The 20,310-nt window shown below is 45.6% G+C and overlaps 1 protein-coding gene across 1 annotated transcript; it reads left to right on the top strand.

Moving 5' to 3' along the window:
- Window positions 1-1,341: 1,341 nt before the first annotated feature.
- On the top strand, window positions 1,342-18,569 carry LOC144178029 (caspase-2-like). The gene is made up of 2 exons (XM_077705564.1): window positions 1,342-1,643; window positions 14,255-18,569. The coding sequence occupies exons 1-2, from the start codon at window positions 1,367-1,369 to the stop codon at window positions 14,695-14,697; spliced, it is 720 nt and encodes a 239-aa protein (XP_077561690.1). The 5' UTR covers window positions 1,342-1,366; the 3' UTR covers window positions 14,698-18,569.
- Window positions 18,570-20,310: the final 1,741 nt, after the last annotated feature.

Genomic DNA, 20,310 nt, shown 5'->3' with positions numbered 1-20,310 from the left:
GCCGTTGAGGGTTAATGCGCTGGTTTAATTCCACGAAACATCTTCGCCGTGGTCACCGCTTGAGTGTGAACATTGCTTCCACACATTGCACTTTTCCTATTGTTGAGTGCAGTCGTCTGCCGTTTCGGGAACGTCGAAGGGTGCTTTTTGAAGGTGGCGTGGTGATTATTTAAAGGATAAAAGTTTAGTACGCGAAACGGGTAAGAAGCGACAAGACCTGTGCATACGCGTGCAAATTCCACACCCTTGTAAAACTGCGCTGTGTCCTTATAGAAAGAAGAAACAAACAAAAACATTTACACTGCACACGACCCCTGAGCTATCGCCCATACATTACCGGACACGTATTTTACACCAGCAAGCGCCTGTGTGATGTCCTTCCCGTATATTTCTAAAATAAATACCATTTTTGGACAGTCGTTGTTTATACTGAGGAGGAGGAATAAACATTTCTTCAACTGTATCAAGTTGCTAATTTTACGTATTATTTAAAATACGTTTCTATGGATGCGCAAGAGTATTTAGGGGGATTTTTCGGTAAAATTAAGCAGTTGTGAGTTTGCGTCTGTCATGTGGCATTTCGTGTGTCATTTTCATATCTATCATTTTCAAATCCGACAGGAATCACCTTGTCCAGAAACCTGTCTCACTCAGCATAACCAAATGCCTAATATGGTCACGTCTTAACCTCTTAAGGTGGAGCTAAGTTTAAAGAAAGAGGACAAAACGCGTAATATAATGCACGTTGTTGCCCACATGTGTGAGCGGTGTGTGCCTTGACTCGCTGATTTTTTTTTTTAATTTTTTCCCGCAATTCTTGCTTTCAATACATTTTTGAAAAAGGCGAGCCACAATTCCTGGACAATCTCGGACCAAAGGGTGGTTAATTAATTTTGAAAATACGTGTTAAAGTACTGCTTTTTCATCGCTACAGAACACAACGCCTAGTGTAGTTTCGATATTAAGCTTCAACTGTGACGACCCGCCGGTGGCCGGCCGACTAAACGCTGCACTGACTGATTCTGTCCAAGGGTTGGGGAGCCGTGCAGTGGTGCAGTCAGGCCAAGCCATCTTTTTCTGACATCATACGAAATGTCATAGGAAATAGGCAAGGAGGATGCAGAGAGGAGGACAGCATTTTCGAAGTGGTTCTTGACTGAATAAAGTCGTGTAAACGTAGCAAGAATGCTCGAAACATGGCATACATACTCCGGACTACAATTTGCTCTAGTAATCCCGCAATGCTTACAAATCACTTCAGTGTCCCTTTAATGCACACCGGGGCTCATATGTGCACGGATATACATGTAGATGTGCGCTAAGGTAGTGGGGAAAGCTGCCCCTGCTCAGCCCACTGTGAAGCACAATGCTGTTGCCTGTGCAGGGAATGATGGAGGAGCTGTCCAAGGCGGCACAAGAGGAGCAGCAGAAAGCTGCGGACTGCCTGGTGGTGGTGCTGATGTCGCACGGTGGCAAGGACACCATCCGTGGGTCCGACAATGAACCGCTTCCTCAGCAATGTATCTATGGGTCCGATGATGAACCGGTTGCTCTGGAATCTATCTGCGAGCTGTTTAACAACAAGAACTGTCCATCCCTCCAGGGGAAGCCCAAGTTGTTCTTCATCCAGGCATGCCGTGGAAGTAAGTAGTGTGCTGCTCATTGTTGTCACCACCACTTTGTATTGACTCCGAATCATATGAAGGCCAGGTGTGGGCAGCTTGCAAATCCTTGGAAAACTACCCCAGATGGCTCCTTTAGAGCGAGAGTTACAGGCTACGTACCACCATCTGAATACTTGTTGCACAGGTTCGATGGGTATTTGTGCACAGTGGACAAAGTCCAGTGTTTTGGCAGCAAAAAAGGGCTGTGTATTGCCACAGAAGCCATGCCACTGACGCAGATGGCTGCCACACACAAGTTGATTTGAAGGGGCCATGAGTACAAAATACAAGTTCGTTGTGCTCGAAATATTTGGTCTTTTATAGTGCCCCCAGCGCTTGCCCAGCAGCAAACAATGCTTTATTCTCTGAGAAATTAAACATTTTCAGGCAAAATATTCATCATCATCATCACCACCAGCCTATCTACGCCCACTGCAGGGCAAAGGCCTCTCCCATTATTCTCCAATTACCTCGGTCCTGGGCCAACTGTGACCAATTTATCCCCGCAAACATATTGATCTCATCTGCCCATCTAACTTTCTGCCGCCCCCTGCAACGCTTGCCTTCTCTAGGGATCCACTCTGATACCCTTAATGACCAGCGGTTATCTTGCCTTCGCATTACATGCCCTGCCCACGTCCATTTCTTCTTCTTAATTTCTACTAATATGTCTTTAACACCAGTTTGCTCCCGGACCCACTCCGCTCTCTTCTTGTCCCTTAATGGTACACCTATCATTTTCCGCTCCATTGCCCGCTGAGTCGTTCTCAATTTAAGTTGAACCCTCTTAGTGAGCCTCCAAGTTTCTGCCCCGTAGGTGAGTACCGGTAAGATGCAGCTGTCATACACTTTCTTCTCCAGTGACAATGGTAGGCTGCTATTCATTATCTGAAAATGTCTGCCATATGCACCCCACCCCATTCTGATCCTTCTAATTATCTCTGCCTCATGGTTGGGATCTGGCGTCACAATTTGGCCTAAGTAGATATATTCGCTTACCACTTCCACTGCCTCGCCACCTATCTCAAACTGCTGTGCTGTCCCGAGGTTATTGATCATTACTTTAGTTTTCTGCATATTAATTTTCAGGCCCATGGTTCTACTCTGTCCGCCCAGTGCGGAAAGCATGCTTTGTCCCCCGAGTTACTTAGCAAGGCAACGTCATGAGCAAATCTGAGGTTACTGAGGTATTCTCCATTAACCCTTACTCCCACCTGTTCCCAATCCAACATTCTGAATACTTCTTGTAAGCATGCTGTGAATAACATTGGAGAGATTGTGTCTCCCTGTCTGACACCCTTCCTTATAGGTATTTTACTGCTCTCCCTATGGAGGATGATGGTAGCTGTAGACCCATTGTAGATATCCTCTAGTATTCTTACATAATGCTCATCTACCCCCTGGTTCCGTAATGCCTGAATGACTGCTAAGGTTTTGACCGAGTCAAATGCTTTCTCGTAATCTATGAAGGCTATATATAGGGGTTCAGTATACTCAGCGCACTTCTCTATCACTTGATTGATCGTGTGAATATGGTCCATTGTTGAATAACCTTTACGGAACCCTACTTGTTCTTTAGGTTGACTGAAATCTAAGGTTGCAGAGATTCGGTTAGCGATTACCTTGGTAAATACCTTGTAGACGACTGACAGTAAGCTGATCGGCCTGTAATTTTTCAAGTCCTTCATGTCGCCTTTCTTATGGATTAGGATGATGTTCGCGTTCTTCCAAGATTCCGGTACCATTGCGGTCATTAGGCATTGCGTATACAGGTTTGCCAGTTTTTCAAGTACAATTTCTCCGCCATCCTTCAAGAGGTCTGTTGTTATCTGATCCTCACCAGGTGCTTTGCCCCCTTTCATTTCTTTCAAAGCCTTCCTTACTTCTTCGGTCGTTACTGGTGGGATGTCTATCTCCTCTGAACTACTGTCTCATTCGGCATTATTCTGTATGTCCCGGCTACTGTACAGGTCCCTATAGAACTCCTCGGCAACTATGACTGTTTTATCCCTATTTGTGATGACATTGCCTTGCTTATCCTTAAGTGCATATATCTTATTTTTCCCCACGCCAGACGTCTCTTCACTGCTTTCAGGCTACCTCCGTTCTTTACAGCGTATTCGATCCTCTCCATATTATACTTCCGTATGTCAGCTGTCTTATGCTTATTAACTTCGAGAGCTCGGCTAGTTCTATTCTGTCAGTTGCGGTAGAGATTCTCATGGTTTGCCGTTTCCTGATTAGATCTTTCGTCTCCTGTGAAAGTTTACCAGTATCCTGTCTAGCCATAGTGCCCCCGACTTCCACTGCACACTCCGTGATAATGCGTGTAAGGTTGTCGCTGGCTTCCTGTGTTGTAGGCTCGGCTTCCTCGTTAAGGGCGGAATATCGGTTCTGCAGCGCGATCCTGAATTCTTCTACTTTACGTCTTACTGTTAGCTCATTTATCGGCTTCTTTCGTACTAGCTTGTTGCGGTCCCTCCTCAGATCTAGCCTAATTCGAGATCTTACCATACGGTGGTCACTACACCTTACCCTTCCGAGCACTTCCACATCCTGCACGACGCCAGGGTTATCGCATAATATGAAGTCTATTTCATTTTTGTGCTCCCCATTCGGGCTCCTCCAGGTCCACTTCCGACTCTCCCGTTTACAGAAGAAGGTATTCATTATGCATAGGTTATTCCGTTCTGCAAACTCAACTAGTAGGTAACCCCTGCTATTTCTACAGCCCAGACCATAGTTCCCAACTGCCTTGTCTCCAGCCTGATTCTTGCCTACTTTAGCATTGAAGTCCCCCATAACTACGGTATACTAGTGTTTTTACTTTAGCCATTGCCGACGTAGCCCTGCACCACCTTGAGCTTGTACCTCTTATTGAGCCTAATTACAACACCTGCTGCCCTTTCATTAATGCTGTAGTATTCATCTGTTGCCAGCTATGCTTTTATTGACTAGAAATCCCACTCCCAGTTCTCTTCTGTCCTCTAGACCACGGTAACATAGGATGTGTCCATTTTTCAGCACCGTAAAGGCTTCGCCTGCCCTCCTAACCTCGCTAAGCCCTATTACATCCCATTTAATGCCCTCTAATTCCTCGAACAATACCTCGAGACTTGCTTCGCTAGATAAGGTTCGCGCATTAAACGTTGCCAGGTTCAGATTCCATTGGCGGCCTGTCCGGATCCAGGGATTCTTAGCACCCTCTGCTAAGATTAAGGGGGGGCAAAATATTAATCCCCCGCTAAACCCTGCATTTCGGGATGTTAGCGATGATGTAACCAGGGCAAATACTTGAAACGATTTTTAGTATGTTGCCTGTTGCCTAGGGCTGCAATGAACGGCGAAGCGCCTTTTGTTGCCTTGTTTACCGTCGGCCCTCCTAGATGGTGCTACGATACCGCTCAGGATAAGGTCCCTGAAAGAACTAAGGTAGCGCCAACTGCTCCCTCCTTCTCCGCTGCCCTCCTCTTTTTTCTCTCCCCTCACCCGCGGCGCCGCCGTCCCTTTAACTCCGCGGCGGGGCCGCCATATTTGTTGGCCACTTGAGAGCAGACGCCCTCGCTACGCTTCAGGGCGCTCGCTGCAGTTTGCTCTTGTTTTCGCGCCGAAATCGCTCTTTGGTAGCATTTATAGGATTTCTAGAGCCCCGTTTTACCAACAGGCACTGAGTGATAGTGTTTTGTTTTATATTTTTGTCTACAAGGGGATATTTGCGGGGCGGATGCCGCTGGCGCATACGCACAGCGCGGTTTTTGTTTACGTGTGCGGCATTCTGTAACACCTCAGGATAGCTCGTGAATGCGAAAGGATCGAGCGTGGACATTTCAAACTGCTCTGTTACGGTAGTTCCGTTCTTTCATTCGCGTGACTGTGGTCGTGCAATCACTGCACAGAGGTCTTGCGCACGGTTCGCAGCAGTATACAGTGCGCTTCATTCGCAAATGTCGTAGTTCGAGCGCTGCGCTGGCGTCCTTGCACTCGCCTTTCTTGCGATAATTGTGTATCCTCAGCGGCGTTCACTCTGCGCCCGCTTTTACTAACGACCTACAGCCTACCTTAATTACGCGCAGTTTAGAGTGCTTTGCCGTTTTTGTAGAAATGTTTCCTTCACCTTCATGTCGTTATAGGCTGCTGTGAGTAGACTAAAAACATACACATGCTGTTGTGCGTGTGTGCACGTACAGCGACGTGGAAAGCCCCTGCTTCCCCGACTTCGCAGCCGGATACACTAAACTACACTCGCGGCCGTACGTCCATGTGCCAACCTAGTGAAAAACGCAGACTTGTAATTCTGGGAATACGCGCCAGAGAAGACTGCGATCAATCGATCGGGTAAACTGAAATTACAGTCCCTCTAGGTACAAATTATGTAACTAGTTACTGCAGTTAATTAATCATGCAATACGTTTTTTCACCGGGCGCGGTCGTTTACAGCCGTTATTAATGGAGGCGCCTGGACAGAATTGTTTTATGCTGGGATATATTCTGGCAGATTTGTACATTGCACTAACACAGGGATACACCCGAAAGAAATTCGAAAGAGGACCAATGTCACGATGATTATCAAGAGAAAACAATAAATCACAAAAATGAATTGGTGCCAGCAAATAGATATTTTATTGGAACAAACGTCCGTAATTACGTCGTGCAGGTGGCTTGTGCTGCTGACGTGGCTTCCCGTGAGAAAAAATGTTGGGAGTGGCATTTGGGTTTAGTTTTTTTAACGCCAAGCTTCTCCAATATCCGTTGCTCAAATTGATCCGTGAAATAATCCTATTGAGAAGGGAAAAGAAATGTCGCCACCGAGTTTGAGATGCGCCACAAACACTCCGCAAATATAGGCAATAATGCATTGCAGAAGGGAGTTAGTGACTGTTCTACCGTAGCATGGTCAAATTCGTGTTCGCGCATCTGCTCAGTGCCGCGTCCGCTCAACTCGCTACACTAAACCCGTTTAGCAAGCGCTTTGCTGGACAAAAATACGTCTGCTGAAAATAATATAGTCGCCCAGTGTGTTTTGGTTCAAATCGCAATGACTGGATACGCTGCGCCATTGACTACTAACATAGGCGTGCGCAGAGTTCTCGATTAGGGGGGGCAAAGTCTTACCGCTGCGCACAGGGGGGGCAGGGGCGGCCGCCCCCCCTGCCCCCCCTGTGCGCACGCCTATGACTACTAAGATGAAGTAAGCGCGCACACCGCAAATGTACGGCATCACGTGTAATGCAAACGTAAGTCGTAATTAACGTTCCTCTGTGCATACACGGAAGAAAGGGCGTACAGCCGTTACGGTGCGAATATGCATTTGAAGTGCTCATTCAAACGTGCGCGAATTTAATAAAGCGATAACAGAAATTGCGCATCAAACGTACGTCAACGGCGCGGTCACTATATTAGCTGACCTTAAATTGTTTTACCTAGCCGCAATTTTTTTCTTCTCGCAACAGCCTCAATTTGAGCCGCACTGACCAAGCCCATATTACGCAACAAATCACTCCGATGTCATAACAACGGGATTATAATACCACCCGGGTAGCTAACACACAAAACATGACTTCACGCCAAAAAGAGCGTACACGCACTCGGAACGCACACGATACATGGTCAGACGCAAGCTGCCGTCGGCCAAAACAAGCATGAATTCAGGTGAACAATTCTCGCGTCACGAAACCCTTACGACAACTGACTGAACATGCTACGCCGCTGATATTGATGCTGGAAGTTAAGCGCGCACATGACAAATACACGGCCTCTTATCCAAACCAAAGCTTACGACGGGACGAACTCGGCGCTGCGCGCAATGCCTACTCAGAACAAAGCGTGGACGACGGTCGCGAAGGGAATACGCATTTCTTCGTAAGTGACCGCTCAAGCTCGCGCAGAATTTAACAGAGCAAGAACAAGCATTCAGAAACTTACCTCGCAAAAGAGTGATGGTAGCGTCGGCCTGAAGTATGCCCGTTCAAATCTATGCAACCAAACTTTTCTCCTTTCTGCGTCGCGTTTCCCGGACGGAATAACGAAGTCTTGTGCCCTGCCTGACGATATTCGCGCTGCCTAAGGCACAACACATCGACACCGAGAAGCAACCTAAAACGACACCGGTGCGACATTTTTTCGAAGCGAGCAGCTAATTCCGGTACTGAAGCACGGTGGCGACGGTGGCTCGGAAGCCAGCAATGGCGTCGCAGCGGCGGCGTTGCGCAATGTCCCAGCCGGCGAGGCATCGGCGAGGCGACCCGGCGGCGGAGCAAAAAAAAAACAAAACCACGTGACTTTTCCCTTAGCCAATGGCGCGCGGCGTTCGCCGGCGAAAAAGAAAATGGCAAAAAACGAAGTAAGAGAGGAGCGCGGGCGAGGGCGAAAGGCGGCGAGATCTAAAGATGGCGCTACCTTAGTAATTTTAGGGACCTTAGCTCAGGACTGTTGTCCACAATCACTTTGTTTTTGACCGAATTTGTGCGTGCCAAGCTTATTTTTGTTATGGTTGATAGTAATAGTTTCGTGAATCATTTGGTATGCTCGACAAACAGCGTCATGTAAGACAATGTCGCGTATGCAAGTTGGCCAGTGTCATGTCGGAAAAGCCTAATGCACCGGACGGCTGTCATAGTGCACGCCAGGCGCACTGATGCTTCTATGTTTGCATGTTAGTTCATAACTTCCATTGTTTACCCCACCATTCTTACTGCTATAAAAAGAATGTGCACTAAATTTAAGTGGGGACACGGGTTTTAGAATCCTGAAATTTGGCCAAAAAAATTGATTTTTTAGAAAAATTGCCAATTTTTGGAAAGTAGAGCTCTTTTTCTTCTGGCCAGCCAAATATCCAGACACAGAGAAATGTGTTTGAGCTATAATGGCAATTTATAGCACCGACGACCGCTAAAATAAACCAAGATTTCACGCGAAAATAGCACTTTTTCTACAACTTTTAGCTTGGGTTCTACGTGTGGTCGTGCGCTATGGCGTCCAAGCCATGCGAGCCATCTTGGTCCGAGTCGTCTTGGTCTTATTCAGAAGTGCGTCTTTACGTTTTTAATTCCCCGCCATAACCACTTCATTTCGTCCATTGGTTGTGTGTAAAACCGAGGAAGAAAAAAGACGGAATGCGCCATTTAATTGGCTACTGACTGCACGTGACCGCAGGGGCGCAATCTGATTGGCTGGGAGTCGTGGGTTGTCTGCATGGCACTCTCATCATAGTACAGTGGCACATGTACTCGTTTGTGCGAAAACCGGCAAAAGGCCCCGGCCGGCGTAAATATAAAGTGAGCACGTCTATCAATAACCGAAAGAAAGAATTAGCAGTATTAGAAAGCACCTGTAACACGTTTTTATGCATGTCTGGCGACAACATATCGGAAAGACCACGCTGGGGGCCCCATTCTTTACTTTATAAATTCACGATAAATTCGCCATGTTTTTGCGTGAGCAAAACGTACCGTAATTACCCGATTCTAACGCGCACCTTTTTTCCGGAAAAATAGGTCGAAAAATCGCATGCGCGTTAGAATCGGATACGAAACCGAAACTGCCGAAACAGCGGAAATTTCGTCCCGCCCATCACCATCGCCATCTCAAGATGGCGCCAAAGCTTTTAGCAACGATTTTTCGGACGTAGGAAGCATAGGCGCCCAGGCTTTTCTATCGGCGTTCATACAATTCGTCAAATCGTTCCACTTGCGCACTTGATAACAGCAATGGCAGCAGCGGCTCTCACGCTTTCAAAACGAGTGGTCGGATGAAGCGTGCGCCTCTGGAGAAGTTCGCAGGATGGGCGTGCGAGGCGTGGGCCACGATTCCATCGATTATGGTTGAACGTTCGTTATGAAGTGTGCCTGTGGCATCGTGAACGCGCTTGACGGCACCAAGGACAAGATGTTGTGGTCAGCGGAGAGCGACGAGGAGTAAGATGAGCGTGATTACTTCGAGATATAAATCGCCCGTTTCTCTCGCATTCGTTTTCCTTGCTCAAAAAGTTCCTTGTGCGTTACAATCGAAAGTGCAAGTTTTTTCGTTTTTTTTTTTTGCCAGGAAAATTGGGTGCGCATTAGAATCGGGTAATTACGGTCAGCAATCAGTGATGTATGCTCATATAGCTATGGTGGAATGGAGTGTAATTTGACATTTAGCTTATAAAGATTGCAACCAAGTTATCAAATATTGCGCATAGAAGATATAAAAACACTTGGCATGTCTTATAAAATTAGGGCGGCTGTTTAGACTGGCAAGAGAAACACATTTTTTAAGGTTAGAATTGGCGTCAACACCACAAAGCTATCAAGTAACATTGATCCAAAAGCTACAAAAGCGAGCGTAAGGCATGTGTTAAGCAAAATAACATCACACAATCTTTTTACCATATCTATTTATTTATTTCAGTCGCTTTTAATAACGTAGTTGATTTTAGCTCTTTGCGTCAATGCAAGTTTTGTGGCGTTATCACCTTCCCAACCGTCACCGCCGCAGTGCTATTGTCTACTGCTATGTTACAAGTTCATGGCGTGATCACAGAAAAAGATGGCCATGACCATCGGTTGTTTAATGCGGTAAGGCCAGGGAAACGCTACGCCTGATAGCGGCAGAGCGTACTGATGCCGCCGATTCACTCCTTCGTCCAGCTCAAACTCAATCAATGCAGTAAGGAATAAAACAGTCAGCTTTTTTTGTTATTTTTCTCTTGAGTTAGATCAAGTGACCCACTAGCTTGCTAGGAGTGTGGACAAATGCCACGCGTTGGGTTCTTTGTAATGGAGAGGCTTGTACTGCCCTCGTATGCTGCTGTTACGCCAAACAAATAATTGCTATTTTGTTTCCAAACATGAAAAAATTGGGCCAATCTCCCCGCAAGGGGGACTCGAGTAAATGCGTCACATAGGGGGTGGGTGTATTGCGTCAACGTTTAGTGTTTGGGGAATTGGTGGTAGTGAATGCGTTGTATCAGCAGCTTCTTGACGTAGTTTGAATGAGTCCAGGATATAAGGCGCGTTCGTAGCCTCCCATTCTGTGTCGGCTTTGTGGCGCAGTGGGTAGAGCACCATGTACATTGCGTTCCGCCCGCAGGGTCGAGGATTCGAAACCAGGCGCCGGATAGTATTTTTTTTTATATAGTGTAGGGGGAGGGGTGCGGACTACGACGGTGCGGACTACGACGGACGTCAACGCGCGGGACATCGTGAGTTACTGAAATGCTCTGCATTTAAAAAAACTGGCGAAGCTTACACTAAGTAGCTCAAGGCTTGAACCATAGCAAAGCTGAGGATTTCTTTTCCTTGCGAGCAATGAAGGACACATCACCACGTTTTTGCACAAGTTTGACATTGTTTATTTACATGTTCTGTTGTCGCTGTGCGTCATGCTAGTAAGTAGCCATCACCATATGCATCGTTATCATTGTGTTCCTCATGCCAAGCATTACGTGTGCGATAGTGCTTGATGACAGTTGGGGCGCAGTGTAAGCGCGTAAGTGCACGACGCACGCGCAGTGTTCCTGGAGTTGTGTTGAGGTTCCGTGGAGCTGGAGTTGTGCCAGCTATGGCATTGTTGGTTGCTAGGCAACACAAGGCACTCTTTGGGGTTTTCTTTTCTTCTTTTTGTTTTTTCCTGCTAAAGCCATTGCGTGAGCCGGAGATGCTTGGCGGCCATCGCGATGCACGTGCTCACAAGTGTTCGGCATTTTCTCGCTTCTCAGGGTTTTCACCAGCTTTTCTTTTTTTTTTCTTCTTTTTTTTTTTTTTTTGCTAAAACCAGAATTGTTCTTTATTCACATGCTTCTCTATTCAGTCTTCTATATTCACAATTGTTGACATGCGTAAAAAACATGTTGCGCCATTTTTGTACCTTTGTAGCTAAAATGCGGTAAGCAAATTTTAGACTGCAATGCGAAACGAGAAATGTATAGGACAAATAAAGATCATTGAAGTGAAATTGAGGTGCCCATGCTGTTTTAAAAGTAAATCATGTTTTTGCAATCAATACATCAGAAGGACTGCTTAGGTGCACGTCCTCAAAATTTTTTTGATAGTTATGTTTACCAGCCCATTGTGTTTCAACAGTGACCTAATGTATGGGGCTTGTGTTGTGCTAAACAAAGGTGATGTGTATGAACCTGATCTCAGGTGAAAAAGGTTTAACATATTACAGTAATACCTCGCTAACTCGAAGTCCTAAAATCCGCAAAAAATTTCGAGATAAGCCGAGTTTCCAATTAAGCGAAAAGCCAAAAACTTCTGGCCTGGCCACTGAAATAAGAGCTAGTGCTGACAACATAAGCTCCACTGCACAGGGGAGCTTTTGTTTTCGCACGTCTAGACCGGCGAAAACAAATAACAGTCAGAACAACCTCCTTCGTGCACTTGCAAGGGCTGGGTGTGTCTGTGGTCGGACTGACCGATAAAAAAAAAATTGGCTGGGTATCTGCACCTTTCGTTGCAAATGTCGACAAGTCAAGTAAATGCCTCCCTTCGCTTTCTTGCTGACCTCTCATATTGTTCCTCTTGCGTCGCGCTTCTTCCAAGGTAAAGACGCCAAAGGTTTGCTTAAATCATTTTAAATTTACCGCGTTCCACTGCTCCAGGCCGGGTGACTCGATGCCAACGCTGCCGTACGGCGAAGACGTGCGTTAATCGAGGCGCCCTACTTCAGCGTTTATAGAACCGCGTTTCCCTACTCCACGTGCATTCCAAGCAGTACGTGGAACATATCTAGTGGAACCTTTCGTAACTGTTGCCGGTTGATTTCTTAAAATGGCGCCAGAAGCTATAGTGGCGCGGGCGACAGTAGGCGACGGTGGAGTGAATTTTTTTCTGCAGTTGATGAAGTATTTAATTTTGCAAAAATCAAGTATGTATGATTTTTTATAAAGGAACACTGCAAATGTCACTTCTGTATTAATTTGTTGTCTGATATTTGCATAATGTCTTGTTCTTCTTCAACAATGTTGACAAGTACGAACATTACACCGGACAGGTAGATTTTAGCATTACAGGTAGATTTAGTTGTGACTACGTAAGACCAATGCCCAGGCCTTGTTTTACTTTGGCCGGGTGGCTGAATCGAGTTACAGACAGACACAGACAGAGAGACAGACAGACAGACCAAAATTTCTGGGTTTAAGTAGCCCAAGAAAGACTACCGTCTTTAATAACCTATGATCACCCGCGCACAGATGGCATACCATGCCTTGATGACGCATAAATTATCACTCCCGCAGTTTCTTGACACGGTGGATGGGAAACTGCCGCGGAGGTGGGGATTTAAAATTTGCCGTTCATGAACCTGTTCGGTGGGCTGTGGGACCTATGCGTTAGCACGGAGGCCTTATCAGCTGCCTGTAGTGGACTTTGCACTGTGTCCTCTCTGCCAACATTTTGAGATATCTGTGGTCTCCCGAAAAAATGTTTTGAGATACAGGGGGGCAAATACATCGCATCTGTGGGAGGTAAATGTGTGGAGAGAAAAAGTTTTGACTTAACCGATGTTTATAGAGGTGCAAGTTCAAGTTGACGAGGGGTTCCTGTATAAATATATATCTGTTCGTAACAATAGTGTGGGAAGTAGTTCTGCAACAGTACAGTAACCCATGGCCTCAGATTGGCTTCAAAAAGAGTCAGGCAAAACCTCCCCGAGTTTCTTAAGACGCAGTTTGCATGTAAAATTTGGTGAGAGAGCACACACATCAGCTATGAAATGTGACACTTACGACCGAAGAGTGTCAGCTGTGCGACTGACCGTACATTGAGCTCCTGCGGCGTTGTTAACTCGCACAAGGGCACGTCCAAGGACCATCTGCATGCAGGAAGAAGCAGCAGAGCCATGAGGGCAACAGTGTGCCCGTGATGGTGCCCATTCAAAAGAAAAGAATGGGCACCCATGAGTTTGGGACAGCCAACCGGTTTTTGTGGATTATACGCTCTTCATCCCAAATGAAAGGGCAGCACTTAAAATGCCTTCATCCTGAACGGCTTCCTTTATAGGGTCCTAGAAAATTTCAAAGCGGAACTTTTAGATCTATACCAGCCTTCCATGTGATGCCAAAACGAATGCTGCTTACCGTGACTGTGAGCCATGCGGCTACGTATTTTCAGCTGTACGTTAGACGAAAAGAGGTGTTTGAAAACGTGTCCCCGCTGCCTATGCAATAATAAAATGAAGTCGTTCCAAATACTTTCTGCAGTTTTTTAAGCGAGTCTTGAAACCGACAGAGCTGTTTGTATACATTTACCAAATGTATTCAAATTCAGTCCAGTCCATACATGGTGCGGCCTTTCACACTTCAGGAAGTCTAGTGCCAAATTGAAATTATTCCCACCAATTTATTTTGCAATTCCTGGTTACCTTGCTATACAAAATGCTGGGTTTCATATTGGGACAAGCACTCCACAAAAATCAGTTGTCTGTCTCTTTCACCAAGTTTAGAGTGAAAATGCATGTGGAATCCATGGAGCTGGAGTAGCGGAATGTATGTGATTGTTCTGTCAAATTCGAGGTGCAGCATTTGGATACTAAATCATTTCGCGAAACCCCAAAGGGGTACTGAAAGTCGCATCCCATGAAGTGACCGACTGCAATTTTTGTGTGTGCAGGGAAACGGGACGCAGGCGTAGCCAAGTACGTTCCGCCTGACAGGATGGATGATGCCCCGGTACCGAGCAATTTGGGTTCTTGCCCAATCCAGAAGGTGACTACCGTTTCAGACGCTTGCATCTGCTACGCCTCGGTCGACAACTACGTGTCGTACAGGAACGGAGCGACCGGATCATGGTTTATGTCGGCCATCTGCAGGGTGTTCAGCCAGCATGCCCACACCATGCACCTGGCAGACCTCCTGCTCGACGTTCATGGGGAGGTGATCGAGCGTGTTTCCCACCAGGGCACCCGCAAACACCCTGCACTTATTATATGGGTTGGGCAAAGCAACTCTATTTCAACCCTGGCCTCCCCGCTGACCCCACCTCGTAGCCAACATCCTGGTACAGGGCAGCGGGAGGATCCTTGGCAAAGAATGCAGGTTTCGGTGATCGCTTAAAGTCACGGCAGATTGCTGAGCAGTTGTGTTGTGTACGTAAAACATGCGCCCATGTTTGTGGTACTGTGAGCCCACTCCGCCTAGCGGGACCTTTGCTTCTCCTTTGCCCCACTGCAGTAGGGCTTGCTTGTGCGCCCCACCTTAGGGTAGACAGAAGTGTTTGGAAACTTGGGCGATAACGTGCCCCCATCGCCTCAGTATCGAAGATTTGCTCAGTCCACACTTTTTTTGGGGGACTTCAGCTTCTCGAAATGCTCGAAAAGTATCCCAGAGCAGCTTTTTTTTTTGTACCATTGCCTCTGTAGAAACAAACCTCTGGGCTGTCTGCCTGTTTTCTGACTGTTGTTGGGAAGTTGCACCATGCTTTGGTCATGTGCATCTTTCAATGAACACTGAATGTGTGTTTGCCTGCCAGTTAAATTCTTGGATGTTTTGATTAATCCAGATGAATACAAATTTAATTACATGAAAAAGGGAAATGTGCTAAACAAATGTCACTGTGGAATGCTGACAGGGCAAGTTTACACACTGTCTGTGGCTTTGCCCCCACTACAGTCGCCTGTTCATGTTTCTTGGCAGCCACCAATCACACGAACAGGGTTGTGTGACATCATTGAGAAATTTCCAGAACGTGACTGCGGGATTATTTGTTTTAAGTTTTGCGATAAAACTTGCATCATTGTTACTGGGACAAAGCAGTCTTTTTAAAAATGAACCTAACTTCTACTGGGTCTTCAAGGCCCCGTTCAGATGTGCTTTTGTGGCTTACGTTGCAAAAAATCTGAGCGGAACAAATTATAAATATAGTAATAGTGGCGGGAAATCTTCTAGCTGCCCCTCTTGCGTGCTTTTGGCTGTTCTATTACTGGCTGTTCCCGACACAGGCATAGTGCTAGAACCACCCAAATCAAGAGTATGTCGGAGTCTTTTCTGCTGGAATGCACTCACGCCTGATTGCTGTATTCCTGAAGTGGTTCCATTGAGAGAAAAGGTAAAAAAAAAAGGTGAATAGAGTTGGATTTATGATTAGGTTACTTGCTAGCTGCGCACTACGCAAGTACTAGTAGTAGTGTTTTATCAGTTTTTGAAGGTTATAATGCTTTCAAGGTGCCTATCCCACAGTTGCAAGACGTACCCGACGTTCGGTTGACATGTTCGGGTCTCGCCCTGTCCTTCCCATCTAAATCATGGTCTTCCTATGTTAGGCACGTCCTGACAACATTCCATTATGCCTTCTATCGCGCAGGTAGTTACTGCCCTGTGATACTTTTCCTGTGTTGTTGGTGGCAGAGTTTTATGGTGCATGGATATGAAGTGCAAAGTAGCATCTTGTCACTGCTAGGGGTCGCACTGTTTTACAATTCCTCTTGCTTTGTCATAAATGCAGGGTGCCCTTTGCACCAATTTCAACCCTTGATTGTGCAATATTATTCCATTTTACACAAATTATCAACTTTTCTTGTTCCTGAACTCCGATGATTGTGAGCTTGTGCCGGAAGGCAGCTACATTCATGGCATTTACTTAGTTCCCCAGAGTGAGAAAGTGAAAAACGTTTTATTGTGCCGGTGAAGTGGGAGTGGTTCCCTATTCCAGGAAGCCATGTGATGAGCGGGCAGCTGTCGCTCTGGAGGCCAAAAGTGTCTGGACATCCAGGTAGCTGCTGGTCACCAGGTTCTCCCCCAGCTCATGGGTGGGAAGGGGGATGGAATAGGGGGAAATTGGGGTTTCTCCAGTTTCTTCAGCGGGAACGACGTAGCGTTATTGGTCCTCAGGGTTGCATTCATCTGGGGTGCCTTCATTCAAAGGCCTTCCTGCCTGTACAGTGCTTCTGCTCAATTTTGAGAAGACGTTTTGCTAATATACCCGGTTTTTCACTGCCACTCAATCACGTGCCAAGGCTTACACTGCACACTTTGTGAGCGTGGACAACCCGTTCGAGGCAATGCACTCGGCCTCATTTTCGCCCTGGTGCACTTGAATTGGACAAAACGCGTGAAAAGTTGTTTTTCATGCAAACCGTGCCTACAGCTGGTGTAAGTTTTGGCTATACTCGTGTTAAAGCATTGTTCGGGAATAAGTCTCTTAAAGTTCCTTGCTGCCTGTGCTGTGGGCTGTTGTAACTCGTTTGTACTGAAATTTTGCTCAAATGAGATTGCAGAGGCTGAGAAGGTGAAAAGAAGGGCCTTCAAAACATGCCTCATTTGCGTACCAGTACCTGCACCAACGAATAGTTACTCTGTTCTGTTGTAGCCGTTGTTTTGGCAACTTCGGGAAGCATTTTTTTAAAGGGGCCATGAGGAGAAAATACGACTTGGTTTTAAGAAGGTTTTCAAAGGAACAAATGCAAGTTTCCGATAAAACTGATCTCACTGTTTTCTGGACAAGTTCTAAATGAACTACCTTGTAATCTGTCTTCATGGCCCCTTCAAGAATGAGCAAATTATGCAGTGCCAAATGTATCATGCAGAGTCTAGTGGTTGCCTGTGCCATTTTATAATGTTATTTGTACGTTTGCATCGAGACTAAAAATGATGTTTTGTTTCCATTGGTCAAAATTTCTGTCAGATTGCTGTGGTTTTACATTTCCTCTCATGATGTTTCTCGTTTAAAATGTAGCAACCTCTGTCAGTGGCTTGCCTGAAAGAATTTTTGTATTGGAATAAGTGTTCTTTTGGTTATCATGAGCACGCATGTTTTTTTGTATATATAAGAGTTGGGTTTATCAGTTCGTTTTGGTTAATATGGTAAATGCTATGGTACGCATCCGGTGCCCTGCTTTCATTTATGCAAAAGCAATAGGTTGCTGCACTCTTTATTCTTGTTTTACTGCTTTCGAACGGCAAGTTTTTGAAGAGGCCGCTATTTCTCAATGGCAGATGCCCAAACCTCTAGTCTCGGCTGAGCTTAGTCACTTTTTGAAAATCACCGTCAAAAGATGTTTTAACTAGTCAATGCTCTTTTGGCTGACAATGGGTGGGTGCTGTTCTTAACCTGGAACATTTGCATAATAATCGTTGGTAGATAGTTGCTGCTCATAGAGCTACGTCTGATTGCTTCTGTTTCTCATTTATTTTTTATTGGTACTGCAAAGCAGAATTCCTGTCCAAGCAGGAGGTGCAGTAAGAGAAAGGCTCCAGCATCGTCACAAGCAGAGAAGGAAGGATCACAAAGCACAGCACTAAGTAAATGCAGTAGACGACAGCGAGGCACTCTGTGTGCTGTCGCACACGAGGCAAGCTCCTACCTTAAATACTGCCGGTGCAACAACACTGTCGAGTGCTGGAGAGCCTTTGAGAAAGTAGTCGCGATTGTGGTGCAGCCCAAAATGCTGTACATGCATCGCAGTTGTTTGTTGAATGTGGTCACAACCTGAACACAGGGAAACCTTTGAACGTGCCTGTCTACTAGTCTTGTTTTTTTTTTGTTTTTTTTTCAAGGAAGCTCAATATTTTACTCTATACCCAAACCTTTACAACAGCTGGACAATCTTTGTAGTTTTTTTAGTAATGGACAGCCAGTATGTACAAGGCATATTTACAGAAACACTGATGTGTTATTGGGGGAACACATGCAGGACATTATTGCGGAACACATGCCGGTATCAGCATGTTCTTTTATGGTTGATTGGCAGCATGATGTTGTCGGGGCCAAATCAGCTGTTGTGCCTTAATGTATGGTTGTTCATAGCTGTGTGTTTCTTAAATAAAGTGATTACTTATTTTCAATAAGGCTGTTCTTGTTATTTTTTCAGGAGCGATAAGTTTCACTTTATGTGCTGCATGGGGACACAAAGAAGGAAAGGACACCAGCGTAATGGCTTCTGGCTCCCCACCTGATTGGGCAAATTTGTTTAGCTGCCTAATCTGTGGTTCTTTTTGCATGCTTTTTGCGTGCCTTCCACATTTTTGCCAATTACACTTGAACCTCATCATTATAACGAACACTGATATAGCAAACTATTGGCTATAGCCAACTGAATACGACCTTTCACTGGGCACGCTTTCTTTCAGTGACACTTGTTCTTTTCTTTTTATAACGAAAGCGGAACCGCGAGAGCTGTGCCCGATATCGGCTGTAACAAAGGAATATTTTGTTCCCGCGAGGCTCAAAACTCGCATGCCGGGGTGGACACTGTGAAAAATTTCATCCTGCTCAGTGCTGTGAAAAGTCACCAGACGAAGCCCCCATTATCCTTCAAATAAATAACAGTGCAGGCCTGTATTGTCAAATGAACTTTGTTCTGTCGTAATTTCACGTTCTCGTGTACCGGTCGATTTAGTTTGAAATGCCACAAGGAGACAGGTAAGGATTCCCATATTTATAGGGGGTTCGAAGCCTAGGATAATGCGTTTTCGTATCTAGGATGTTAGCGCGCGCCAGATTGCCGATTTGTTTGAGTCGATTTTTACCGCTACTGTTACAACGAATATCGGTTATAACGAACTAATTTAGCCCCCGGACATTACTAAGTTGTAACGAGGTTTGACTTTGTTCCCCATTTGAGCCCCATTGTACAAAGCCCACTGCAGTTTTAATCTTGGCTCCATAATGTCATAATGGGGAAGTGTGAATAAAAAACTAACCCCAATGTTCTCTGGACACCTTGGAGGTAATCAAATAACCATTGTTTAAAATGAATCCAACTTATTGAAGTCATGTGTTGGCAAAAAAAAGCAGATAATGGGCTAATCTCTGAAGATGGAATTGGTAGTGCAAGGGGAGAGGGAGTCAGCCTCAAAAGGCCTTTTTATTACTATTTTAGACATTTTTTTATTTTATTATACAATTGCCTAACACCACCTATTGTTTGTAGGTTAGTGTTATGCTTTATTTATTGAAGATATGAATTCTTGCTTCATATGTTGCACACACTCTAGCAACACTTTGGGTAAAGATATATTCCTATCGGTCAACCACACTTTCCTGCATTCATCATTTTACTAGCTGAATTCTCCAATGAGGATGTTTCGGACACTCACTGCTTCTGTCCCAGTCGACAGCATCGCAAACTACCACCCACAACAGCCATGTTTCATTCCCGCCATGTCTGTGCCTGTTCGTAGTTGTGGTAGCTGTTGCCTTCGAATTACAATCTAGCTGCTTTCCAACTAACACAGTACTTACGTCCGTAGCATTTGTTGATATCTTAAAATAAATGATCAGGATGTCACCCATGAATTTCAGGTTTCATTCTCACAACTTGCATTTTACTTTTTTATTGATTTATTTTTTAAATTGAAAGGTTAGAGTTTTGCCCTTAGCCGTTTGATGTTGAGATCCTGGAAAACCTCTCGGCTTTCCCCTCTCTCTCTCTCTCTCTCTCTCTCTCTCTCTCTCTCTCTCTCTCTCTCTCTCTCTCTCTCTCTCTCTCTCTCTCTCTCTCTCTCTCTCTCTCCCTCCCCCTCTCTCTCTCTCTCTCTCTCTCTCTCTCTCTCTCTCTCTCTCTCTCCCCCCCCCCCCCATTCAACTAAATGTCAAAATGGCCCAGTTGGTAGCGCATTTGTGAGCAATTCAAAAGACGGATTCTGTTTCTACAACTAGGTGCTTATTACGCTCCCAGAAAATGTATTTTGCCACACACCCGACAATGGAGAAATTCAGCCATTCAAGCG

Source organism: Haemaphysalis longicornis, unplaced genomic scaffold, assembly GCF_048455015.1.
Source record: "Haemaphysalis longicornis isolate Haplotype H1 unplaced genomic scaffold, Haemaphysalis longicornis Haplotype H1 scaffold_380, whole genome shotgun sequence".
NCBI lineage: Eukaryota > Metazoa > Arthropoda > Arachnida > Ixodida > Ixodidae > Haemaphysalis > Haemaphysalis longicornis.
Note: the sequence above shows the minus strand (reverse complement) of the source record. Positions and strands in the feature narration are given on the sequence as shown.

Excerpts from the sequence above, each read along its gene's own strand:
- LOC144178029 (XM_077705564.1), top strand. The coding sequence starts at position 1,367 with ATGCTGTTGCCTGTGCAGGGAATGATGGAGGAGCTGTCCAAGGCGGCA. Across the intron at positions 1,644-14,254 it reads CATCCAGGCATGCCGTGGAA|GGAAACGGGACGCAGGCGTA; the intron begins GTAAGTAGTGTG and ends TTGTGTGTGCAG.